We start from the raw sequence: 13,309 nt of genomic DNA on the forward strand, positions 1-13,309 counted from the left end.
ATAATATTTTAAGAAAAGCATTGAAATCCGAAACAGAATTCAATTAACATTAGACTTCGATATCCAGCCCAGTAGAGGTCAGCTTTGAACATGTTCTTCAGATGCAGAATTCTTGTCATAGTATTGAATCACATGCAATGAAATTCCATCCTATATTGATCCAGCTTACGGTATTCCTAGAATCCTACTTCACCATTTGAATTCAATTTGGTTTCGTTGCATATAGAATTTTTGATGTATAAGTAAATATACAATATCCTTTTTTTAAAATGAAAATTTAAATTTAGCTTATTATTTAAAATTTATAAAAATCTAAACAAAAAAACATTTATTACAATTTTTCAATAATATAAATAAATTTGACATTTAGACAATGTTAAAAAAATATCAGTATTTTAGTGACTATTTAATTTAGTTAATATATCAAGAATACACTTGTGATTAAATGTATACATAGAAATATTGTATTTATATACACACCTTTTTTTTCATATTTTATAGCTGTTTTTAATAAATAAGAAGAAATATCATTCAGTTCAATATATTTTTATCTGTTTTCTACAGAATAACTGTGATTTACTTCGAGATCGCTTTGCCGCGAGAAAAAATAGTTTTAAATGAAATCCTAATTTAATTAACTAATTAAGATATTTGTGATTGTTATAATCAAGACTTATTATTTTAGTTATAAATCGTTTAATTAATTGTATTTCTGATTTACAAATGATCATTTATCATCTAGATTATTTGTTTGTTTAATATATATTTTAGTTACAAATCGTTTATATAATAGTAGCAGAATGTGGGTGTACTATAAAATGAAATGCGAGTCTAAATTCAAGAAGGTGAATATTTATGATAGTTATATTTCAGTGAGAGACTTGAAATTAGCTATCCTGCTGGATAATCGCATGGGAAGTATAATGGATTATGAATTCCAAATAATCAATTCAAATAGTGGTGAAGGTATATTTTATATGTTGAAATGAATATTCGTGTTAATACTTTCGTGTTCGAATCATTATTACTATCAACTGATCCTAATGCCATCATACCAATTATAACATTAGAAAAATCATATTTTTATAAATAAAAATAGTTAAGTACTATGTTACTCGATACTTGCCACGTACATATGCATATGGGCATTTATGATGAGTGATCTCCATGGTTACTATAACTAATTTCATATTTCCAAAATGCTTTTTGAAGTTGCCAAGTAATAAAAACAGTTAAGTACTAAATTATTCGATACTTGCCAAGTACATATGCGTATGGACATTTATGATGCGTGATCTTCATGGTTACCATAACTAATTTCGTATTTCCAAAATACTGTTGGAAGTTGTCAATTATAAATTACTTGTCAAGTAATGTGTATTATATATTTTACTTAAAATTCATAATAAAAGCTCATATCTAGCAATGAGTTGACAACTTTACCTATGTACATTAGATAAAGTTGGTTTGTACCAAAGTTTCGGAATTTTAATATAAATTTGATACCTGTTTAACATTTATTTCTTAACTTATCTTACAAAATCTACAATTTTGCTATTCAAATTAAAGAATAAACACCAGCATAACCTAAATCTATCTGACTTCATGTAACGTAAACAGTTTACTACGTGTATTAAATAATAGTTAATTTAATGTAGCCTTAGACCTTAACTTAACCTATTAATTTTGACAGGCCCAATTTATAATTAAAGCTTTACTTAATATCTATAAGAAATGCCAAAAACTAGTCACAATAATCTAATAGAATCTAATCTAAGACAACCATTTAAATCCGAATTTACGTAGTTAAATATTGACACTTTTATTATATATTTCTTAATTAAAGTTATAAAAAAAATAAAATCAAAGCCATAATTTAACTTGAATGCTAACCTGACCTAACCTACTACTATTTTAGTGAACCTATCCTGACTTTACTCGTGGCATAGAACAACCTTGATATTAGAAAATAATGGTAACTTTAACTGAATCTAATGTACGTTAGGTTTAATTATATTATTTTATTTCAACCTAAATTAATTATTTACACAGTCTAGGCTTTTACACTATATATTTTAAATAATTGCAAATATCATTAATTATATTTATTTCAGTATATGAAGATGATAAAACAATGATCATGAAGAATGTCGCCGTTCATATAGCTCGCAGACCATTGTTAATAGGAAAGACCCGTAAAAAAATATGGAAATCCCAAAAAGATCAAATAATGGAATATTCCATCAAAGATGTGGAAGATCACCTTGATAAGTAAAAGGCTCTCGTTTTTTATTTCGTCATTATATAGACGATTTTTTTTAGATTAAAAGCTCCAAAATCACGCGGCAAAGTTCCGGAGATATACACCTGTTCTAAATGCTACAGGAAAGGGCACTGGGTACAAGATTGTCTATTGGAAAAAAGGGTTAAAGTGTCCTCGGGTATTCCCAGGGATGCAATGATACCCGTTGAGGGTCCCGAAGTGAAAGGGGCAATGTTAACCCCTTGGGGCACTTACGCAATTTCGAAAGCACAGCTCGATTGTTACACTAATAAAGAAGCCGCAATACAGCAGTACCAAATTCCTATTATTTGCAACAGATTTGATGGGTCTGAACATAAAGACTGTAGCAACAAGCACATGTAATATTAAAACATAATTTTTAGTTTTGTGATATTTTTAATTGAGATATTTCTTCCTTCAGATTCGAAGATTGTAATACGAGAAATATTGATTTTATCAACCTAAACAGGTAATTACTCTCAAACACTATTATTTTTTTTATTCACATGCATTTTCTTAATTTTAAGCCTGAAATACGTGAAGATTAACAGAAATAGGTAATATTAGTTTATTAAATCGATACTCATTTTTATTTTGTTATGATAATTTTTATAGTTTAATTTTTAATTGTAACATTTGATGATATACTTTTTCTTAAATTGAAGCTTGCAAACCGTTGATGATAACAAGGAAAATATAGATATTAACAACCCACACAGGTAATGATACTTCTATTATGATACTGATGCTTGATATTTTTATTATTATAATATATTTTTAATATGTTTTTATTTTATTTTATTTTTAATTGTGAGATGAAATATTTTAGTGTAATATAGGTCCCAATAGATACTATCACCGAATCTGAACACTGAAAACATTGATTTTAAGAACTTAAATAGACAATGAAACTATTCATTATGTCTTATGAAATTTTAATTATGATATTTAATGATACATTTTCTTAAATTTAAGCTTGAAGTACGTGAAGACTGAGAAATTATGTGAAAGTAACACGGAAAATATAGACTGTAGCAACCCATACAGGTAATAATAGTTAATGATACCTAAATATATTATTTTTTATAATGATATTTTCTATTGTTATATTTTTATTTGTAACATTTAGTGATACACTTTTTCCAACAAATTCGATGATAACAAGGAAAATATAGATATTAACAATCCACACAGTTAATGATACTTCATTTATGATACTGATACATAATATTTTTCTTGTTATGATATTTTTATTTGTGAGATGAAGTATTTGATTGTGATATATGTTCCAATAGATATGACACTATCATCGAATCTGTTAGAACACTGCAAACGTTGATTCTATGAACTTAAAGAAATAATGGGACTATTCATTATTTGTTATGAAATTTTAATTATGATATTTAATGATACATTTTCTTTAATTTAAGCTTGAAGTACGTGAAGACTGAGAAATTATGTGAAAGTAACACGGAAAATATAGACTGGAGAAACTCATACAGGTAATGATAGTTAATGATACCTATAGATATTACTTTTTATAATGATATTTTCTATAGTTATATTTTTATTTGTGAGATAAAGTATTTGATTGTGATATATATTCCAATAGATATGATACTATCATCGAATCTGTTAGAGCACTGAAAACGTACATTCTATGAACTTAAACAAATAATGGGACTATTCATTATTTCTTATGAAATTTTAATTATGATATTTAATGATACATTTTCTTAAATTTAAGCTTGAAGTACGTGAAGACTGAGAAATTATGTGAAAGTAACACGGAAAATATAGACTGGAGCAACCCATACAGGTAATGAAAGTTAATAATACCTATAGATATTACTTTTTATAATGATATTTTCTATTGTTATATTTTTATTTGTAATATTTAGTGATACACATTTTCTTAAATTGAAGGTTGCAGAACGTTAGAGCCAACGGATTCGACGATAACAAGGAAAATATAGATATTAACAACCCACACAGGTAATGAATCTTTATTTATGATACTGATACTTAATATTTTTGTTGTCATGATATTTTTAACAATGAGATGAAATATATTATTGTGATATATATTCCAAAAGATTTGATACTATCATCGAATGTGTTAGAGCACTGAAAATATTGATTCTATGAACTTAAACAGATAATGGGACTATTCACTATTTCTTATGAAATTTTAATTATGATTTTTAATGATACATTTTCTTAAATTTAAGCTTGAAGTACGTGAAGACTGAGAAATTGTATGAAAGTAACACGGAAAATGTAGACTGTAGCAACCCACACAGGTAATATATTTAATGATATCTATACTTATTACATTTAGTGATATAATTTTTCTTAAATTGAAGGTTGCAGAATGTTAAGGTCAACACATTCGAAGATAGTTACCAGGAAAATCTATATTATAGCAACCCACATTGGTAATGATAGTTAATGATACTTAATCATTTATTATTATCATATTTATTTTTGTAACATTTAGTGATATACTTTTTCTTAAATTGAAGGTTGCATAACGTTAAGGTCAACACATTCGAAGATAGTTACAAGGAAAATCTACATTGTAGCGACCCACATAGGTATGATAGTTAATGATACTTAATTATTTATTATTATGATATTTATATCATTTAGTGATTCACTGTTTTCTTAAATTGAAGGTTGCCGAACAGAGCACAGATTTGATTATAGTAACAATTTTGAAAGAAATAAATTATTTTATCAACCTAAACTGATACTAATGAACATCAATAATTTCTAATTATGAAATTTGTAATTGCTATATTTTACTTATAATATTCCTTTAATACTTTTTTTTCTTAAATTGAAGGTTGCAGTACGTAATGGCCAACATATACGATGATAATAATAACAAGGAAAATATGGATTTTAACAACCCACAAAGGTGATGATACTTATACAATGATACACGTTATTATTTTCATATATATTTTTATTATGATCTTTAATAACACACTATTTCTTTAATTAAAGGTTGGAATATGTGAAGAAAATGAAAGGATATTCGAAAGTGCGTTGCAGAAGAACGAAAATGTATTAAGATGCTGCTTGTTTTTAAAAACTAGATGTGAATTTTAAAATGTTTGTAACATTGTTTATTTTTTTCCTTTATTTTGGAACTGGACTGGTGACAATTAAAACAAAAAAAATAAAAAAAAAGTCAAGGGATTGGACCAGTAACCAACATTAACATAATCTCTTTAAAGACACACGCACTCACGAACTACCTACTCTAAAAACGATTTGGTAGGTCTTGGGGCTTGAAATGCTTCAATCTTCGGCGATGGTTCTCTGTGTTAGTCAGCTCCACAGCAAAGGGGTTTGGGTGAATATCCAGCCGATGTTATGTTAAAAAAATATATTATTTTTAAAGCGTATATTATTTTCCTTCTTTCACTCCCTTTATTTCAAGGATATTAATTACATTAATTGCCTTCCTTATTACATACATCCGCAGTTGATTTCTTTTTTAAGGAGAATTTTATTATCCTTACTTTACATGGCAACAACATTTCTTTCTTTCCGAATAATTCGTACTTAGTTTTGTTTCTTATTCAATGAATAATTGAATTATTCTTACTTTTAATAGTAACCAACGTCCACACATTTTTTCTTTACAATTATTTCACATTAATTTAATTTATAATTTAATTATCCATAATTAAATCTAAAACAAACTTCAGACAAAAAATATATAAACTATATTTTTTTGTTTCAAATTAATTCAAACTGTTTTGCAAGTATAATAATATTTTTGTTATTTACTTATATGTTACACACTAATTTTTCATTAAGATATTTTAGATTGTAATATTTAGTGATATACTTTTTCTTTAAATATGGGTTACAGTACATGAGGAAAATGAATAGATCGAAAGTGCATTGAAGGAGAACGAAGATTTATTCAGATGTGTCTTCTTTTAAAAACTACATGTGATTTTAAACTGTGTTTATTTGTGTTGAAAAAGTATATTTTTTTAAAGCGTACATTATTTTTCTTCTTTCACTCCGTTGACCTTTCAAACGGGAGGAAATCTTTCACGGAGCGTATTAGAATTCCTACTTTGGGCCGAATCAAAAGTATGAAAGCTTTTCTACGTACTTCATGAAAAAGCCAATTTGTATTTGTGGAAAGCATGTTATTTTCTCCTTCCTTCACTCTTTCTCTCCTTCGTACGCGCTCGTATTTTGGATGAAGAAGAAAAAAAAAGTTACCCTGATCGGTTTTTCCTCCGATTCCCTTTTGAGCTTTGATATGTGCGGCTCTTTCCGTATAAATCGCTTAGGTGCGGGGATTTTAAACGGCATCTCGAGATTTAAACTTATCCAATATATATTCGGAATTGGAGCCTGTGGGGCTGTACTTGCCCCCCTGAACGGTGATAGGGGGGATGGAGAGACGGAGAAGACTATTAAACGGTCGTATATTGTGGGGACGTCGAAGCAATGCCGCCCCCGGACTGGGAGGATGGCCACAATGAGAGATGCTGGGGGGATGATGGGATGGAAGCTGCGTGTGAGCCCATTGGAACGCAGAGGGAGACCAAGACCGAAGGCTGCGGAATTAATTGAAATCTGAAGCGATTCCACATTAATGCCGGAATGAATTTTAAACATGAAGGCCCGAGGACCTTCCACAGAATATGCAACCTAAAGCAGCGCGCGGTTTTTCTTGTTCCCTTGGTACCAGACAATTTTAAATTAAATTTCTACAGTCGCATCTGTCCCCACTCATACGCCACCCCAAAAACGCCCACAGCTCACGCATTCAAATGAATTTCTTGCACCTATTTTTCAACCACACAGAAATCTCTCTGTAAGTTAATACCAGAGTAATAAAACTCTATACATTTTTTTTCATTTTCAACAAATAATTCGCACTTGTTTTGTCCTTTACTCAAAAGATAATTCCATAATCCTTACTTAACACATTTGTTGAAGTTTTAAGTTAATTTACACTTTATAGTTTTCTATATCCGCACTTACCCTTAATAAATTTATATTCATTTATAGTTTCAAATTAATTCAAACTTGTTTTGCTAGGAGAAAACATTTTCATAAATTAAACTTCTAGTGTGTAGCGCTGCATGTGTCTCCTAAGATCCTTTTAACAGAAAATCTTAAAATTAATTATTATTTTTTTCATGTTAGTTTGCAAGAATAATTGCATTATCTCTGGATACCACAGAAACAAACGTCCAAACATATTTTTGTTTCCTACTAATTTGAAAGAATAGTTGCATTATCCTTATTTGCCACGGCAAAAAGGGTCTACACTTTTTTGTTTCCATTTAATTCGTATTTGTTTTTTCTTATTCCAAGTTTAATTTCAATATCCTACTTAACTTAACATAGCATGAAACGTTTTTTGTTTGCTTCTATTCATTTTATTTTTATTTTATAATTAGATTATCTCTACTTAGTTTTGAAACAAACGTCTATATATTTTCTTTCAAATTTATTAACTATAATTCGATTATAGTCAATAACTCACATGATTTTTTCTAGGCGTAAGTGAGGCCAAACAATATTTTTTAATGTATTTGTAACAATATGCATAAAAAATCTAAGCATAATTAAAAAAATAATTATTATTTGTTTCAATTACATTGTCCTTACTTATCTATACACATTAGTTTTTGTTTCTAATTAATTCGCATTAGTTTCATTTTTTTTGGAGTACATATTGCTCTATCCTCAAAGGCCGTTCCATTTCATGGACATACAGTTTCGAGCGTGATTCTGCAGACCGTGAAATGTATCTGTTACAAAATGCATTTCCGGTTCATTTAATTGCAACAAAATATTATTAACACATTGATGGGCAATTTTGTTCTGACCGTAATATATATATTATTTTTTGGATTGCGTCGAAATGAATTTTGCGCCGCGAATTTCCGCTCAAAAAGCTGGTGCTTTGTTTTTGCACTTTTTAAATTATTTTTTATTGCCGTGCGGTTTTTATTGCGGTTCGTAAAGTTGAAACGTACGAAGTTCTGTTCCAGGCGCTTTACTGCACCAGCAACTTATAATTATTAAGATTCATGTTTATTACTTTCAGTGATTTTCTGACTCCAAAACGAATCAAACTGTGTTTACAACATTTTGACAGGTAATTAATAATATAGATTACTGATAAATTCACGAGGAAATACTGAATATTTTAAACACAAATAAATTAGATGACAAGTATATTGTATTTTATTTAGTTGACATAACAAAGATAGTAAACTATACTTATTATTACATGAAAACAAAGTACACAGTTATATTAGAACTTATAATATATAATCATCTATTATTCTTGTAAATAGTTAAAAAATCTACAACAATACCTGATATAGTCCAGTTTGAAAATTTCAAGACATATTAATTTTGAATATATTTTATACATAAATTATTGTTAAGTCACTTTTTATTCAGTATTAAAGTCCTCGATTAATCCTGTATCAAGCATTCCGGTGGAACCGAAAAGACAGATATTAAAAAAAAAATCATGATTTATGAAATATCATTTTACGATGTGTCAATGAAATTATAAATTTTCTATATTTGTTAGGTTTTAGGTCAACTAATAACCGAATGGTTAAGTCATGCCATGCCCTTTGTGAGCGCTCTCGGTGCTTGCAGCAATAGGGCCATTGCCACTGTGCATAACAGATGGACAGTCAAATGAATGAGGTTATACTAGGAAGGAATACTAGGAAGTATAAATGATGACCATCATCGTTTTTCATAGTACGTGTTATATTTGATGCTCTTTACCAGGGTTATGGGTATGACTTCTATAGGACCTGAAACCTTCGGTAAACACCTACACTTCATCGCAAATAAAAATGATGAAAAATGCTGGTACATCAAAAAAGATGATAGCGCAGAGCTATAATTTGCCACAGATGGGATACGATCAAGTACGTGGCGGAGGCAGATTGCTGAAATCAGAGACTTTTGTTGACACAATGGTGGATAGTCCAATAACATAAGGCATCATATCAAGATATGTTTCAAGGTTGCACAACACAAAGGAAGAAGACTAGCGGTGCCTGAAGAATTCTAATGAGGAGGGTGGTAGTGATGACCAACACTGACACAGATGCATATAAGCAATAAATTTTTGAGGGTAAGAATCACAGTACCACAACTCAACTCGTAGTCTCTTTGCAGTAGTCATAAACAACCTAGGTTTTTGTGTCATATTATTGGTGGCATTTTCTGATTACTTTTTAATTTTTCATAGTAAAATCTAGGTAACTCTACATTGTTAGCCAAATTTATTTGAATTTATTTTGTACTAACAATAGTAAAATTTAATTATTAGAAAATCTATTAGTATCCTTACTTAATTGGAAAATAATAATTAATAACTTATCATAAATAGCGATAAAATTAACTAACAATATTTGGAAATAAATCAATATTTGATTAAATCATATTTCAGTAAATTGTATAGCACTTTACGGGCTATAAACTAAATCGTATTTATTAGTATTGCATTAGCAGGATTGCGTATCCGTAATTTTGTTACGTAATACTGAAATCATTTGCGGTTTGCATCACGTTCCATGGGGACCTACGTGCAACATGAAAATTATCTGTTTTAAAACGCATTTCGGTTCATTTAAATCCAACCAAATATCATTAACACATTGATTACTAATTTCATAATGTTCTGGAATCTCATTGAAAATTCATCGAAATATAAGAGAAAATCAATTTTTTCATTAATAATCTTATAATAATGAAGAATTAAAGAATTATATTATTAAATTCATACAAATACTTTTTTCCATTGATATTTTCAGTACCAAATATATATAAATCAAGGCAATAATCAAATCTGGGGATCTAATTTAAACTATTATTAATTGGTGATTAAATTGAAATACAATATCTTGTACTTTCTTTAAAAAAATGTTTGTTACATTAAGATCCACTAGCAGTAAAAAAAATAACCGCTTCATAAAATTGGTACATTAAGTTTTACTGGCAAATGTCTTTCAAACCCTATTTGAAACACGTTTAAACTAAAATAGTTTAAACCTAATTGTGAAATAAAAAAAGTTTACAATCAATAAATAGTATCGTAAATACCTTTGAAAATTTACTACATCATTACCAATAACAATTAAAAAAAAAGTGTAGTTTAAAGATAATTCAATTTCACTTTAATATATTGTATACACTATTATATTTGTCAACTTGTACAAGCATTTATTTTTAGATATGTCCCAAACTTAAAGTAATTTGTTCGCATTTTTTTTGCTTACAAATATATTAATTTTAATGTTATATTAATTACACGTTACTTTACAAGTTACTTGTCAAATATCATTTATTTGTAATAATTGTTGGTAAATTTCCACAAACATAAGGCGACTTGTTATAATTTGAGCATGTTGACATAAGTACCAACTTAAATACTTTACAAGTAACTTTGTGACATTTGTCAAGTATAGTATAATGAGAAATAACTGAATTATATTTATTATTACATAAAATGTTATTATGAGATCCAAATTCCCGTTGCTGCTTTATTTTTAATTTATAATATCTTGATGAAATGATTGGTTGGCTTGATATTTGCTAATCATGTTATATAAATAGCTTTAGTGAAAGTATCAATCTTCTGCTACTTCTCACAATCACCTCTATCACAGCTTAAACGATAGAATTAGCTTTATAGCTTAAGAATCTTGCCACTATTTACGTTCTGTTTACGACCTGAGCAACGCAGTTCCAGTTAAAGGTAATAAAGTCGACAGGTTACCAATAGAAGAGCATACGTTTATCATCCATCCACAATAACTAAAATATTTTATACAATTTATCTTAATTTGTTATATATTATCTTATTTTTATATAATTTAACTTATTTAGTATTACGGCATAATTTATCAAATAAAATAATATATTTAAATTGTTTGTATACAAAATTGAATGTAAATAAAGCAAAATGAATCAATTTCGCATATAATTTAATACAAAAATAATGAAAGAATAATATTAGGCAAAAATTCATACGATCTTTAAATGTTTTTACAAATGGTGGAAATCTAAAATTAGATTACGTCAAAATTGTCCTAGGTTAAATTTAGAAATGAGACTCAATAAAAAAGCATTAAGTGTGGAGGGTGAATGAAAATTTAATTAAAACAATAAAGGGGCTGAAAGGGGCCCACTGCTCCGCAACGTTGAAATGTGTACAGTAAGTTGAATGGCCTCTAAATCTTAAGGGTTCCAATACATATGTTAAGCATATTTCTAGAGCACGCGTCTGAATCCACGTCACGATCTTATCCCGCAATCTGTTGGTTATTAAAATACATAGTGTTAATGCATGCCTACAATAATTTTAAAATCGTGCCCCTCGAGTTACGACTTCTTAACTGGAACTCGAAGTCTTGTACAGTAACGAGTCACTTCAACTAATCCAATAGTTATTAAACTGACTTGAGCAAATGGAACTCCGTTATCTAATTATAGAAGTACGCAAAATCTATTTGCTTTTGAAAAATAACAATACAATAGGATTCATTTTCTAATTGTATAAAGCAATCTATTATAATTTATGAAAAAAATTGCAAAATACAAAATTGTAATTTACATTCTAATATTACACTCTCATTGAGCGATTTTATTGTTCGGACACCGAGTCGTTAAATTTATCGTTGGGAAGCAAATTTTTCAAATGATATATAATTTATGAACAAAATACAAAATTGCAATTTTATAAAATAATAATAATATTTATTGAACGAGAACAAAATACAAACTCAATACAATAATACAAACTTAATGAATATAAAAAAAGTCAACTGCTTCAAAGGGCTATTGACCATAGGTCTTTCTACCCTACAATTTTATATTAGACGCTAATCCTCGAGCTAAGTTTCGTTCTATTTATTGTTAGGAAACTGAATTACAAAAGACAGTCCAGCAATACCACACATAGTCCGGTTTGAAAATTTAATACAAAATTATTTTTGTATACATAAAAAATATTTGTTTCCTTTACATTTTTATCATTTCTTGCTTCTTCTTTTTTAGTTCCTCAATTAGTCGAGTTTCAAACTATCCGGCATATTTGCAGAATCAATTACTCGGACTATTCGAGTTATTCATTTATTTGAAACCGTCAATTTCCTTTTTGTTATTATTTCTGTTTCCTGTTTTCGTTTTAAGTTTGTGAATTAGTCCGGTTTTAAACAGTCCTTAACCTATTAGAGACTATGCGAGGTGTTGCTATACTGTCAAAAATTGAAATAGTAATATATATTTTTTTATACAGCAATATCTCACATAGTCCGGTTTGAAAATTTAATAGACAAAATTATTTTTTTATACATAAACAATATTTGTTTCCTTTGTAATAATGTTTGTTATCATTTTTTGTTTCATGTTTTTAATTAATTTCTGAATTAGTCGAGTTTCAAACTGTCCGCCATATTGGCAGAATTTTTTACCCGGACTATTCGAGTTATTGCTGTACTACTGTACTATTTTAATACGAAAAGTAAATAACAAAATTAACGTATTTATCGTATTCATCTGTTTTAAACCACCAATTCCCTCTTTATAATTATTTCTGTTTCTTGCTTCAAGTTCTTCAATTAGTCTGGTTTCCGATTATCCGATCTATTGCTATATAACAAATGACAAAATTATCGATATTACAAAGGCATTCGTCACATTGATTGAACAATTTTCTATTATTTCTTTATTTTATCAAAACTTAGTCACGACTTTAAAATTGATTTTAATGAAGTAATATAATAAATGGTTTATTTTTTTACAACTTGATTTTGAGGCTGAAAATAAGATTATTATAACGTCATTGGATTCTCTATATAAAAAGATTATATAACATCATAATCAAAGCATTGTCGTAAAAGTTAAAGAAGCTTAAAATAAATGGATTTTCACAATGACAAGCGAAAAGAAAGCTGAAAAACTATAACTGATCGACATGAATGTAATGGTTCTAGA

General features: G+C 28.3%; 1 protein-coding gene across 1 annotated transcript; it reads left to right on the top strand.

The window, feature by feature from the left end:
• Positions 1-791: 791 nt before the first annotated feature.
• LOC108567569 (GATA zinc finger domain-containing protein 14-like) lies at positions 792-5,700 on the top strand. Its single transcript, XM_017928109.1, has 16 exons — positions 792-802; positions 874-966; positions 2,115-2,271; positions 2,323-2,643; positions 2,706-2,753; positions 2,812-2,841; positions 2,950-3,003; positions 3,260-3,331; positions 3,715-3,786; positions 4,032-4,103; positions 4,211-4,279; positions 4,516-4,587; positions 4,651-4,722; positions 4,810-4,881; positions 5,133-5,207; positions 5,297-5,700. Exons 2-16 carry the CDS (start codon positions 912-914, stop codon positions 5,361-5,363), a joined length of 1,308 nt encoding a protein of 435 aa, XP_017783598.1. The 5' UTR covers positions 792-802; positions 874-911; the 3' UTR covers positions 5,364-5,700.
• The last annotated feature ends 7,609 nt before the right edge of the window (positions 5,701-13,309 follow it).

Source organism: Nicrophorus vespilloides, unplaced genomic scaffold (assembly GCF_001412225.1).
Source record: "Nicrophorus vespilloides isolate i.1.1-1 unplaced genomic scaffold, Nicve_v1.0, whole genome shotgun sequence".
Classification (NCBI taxonomy): domain Eukaryota; kingdom Metazoa; phylum Arthropoda; class Insecta; order Coleoptera; family Silphidae; genus Nicrophorus; species Nicrophorus vespilloides.

Excerpts from the sequence above, each read along its gene's own strand:
- LOC108567569 (XM_017928109.1), top strand. The coding sequence starts at position 912 with ATGGGAAGTATAATGGATTATGAATTCCAAATAATCAATTCAAATAGT. Across the intron at positions 3,332-3,714 it reads GACTGTAGCAACCCATACAG|CTTGAAGTACGTGAAGACTG; the intron begins GTAATAATAGTT and ends CTTTAATTTAAG. Across the intron at positions 3,787-4,031 it reads GACTGGAGAAACTCATACAG|CTTGAAGTACGTGAAGACTG; the intron begins GTAATGATAGTT and ends CTTAAATTTAAG.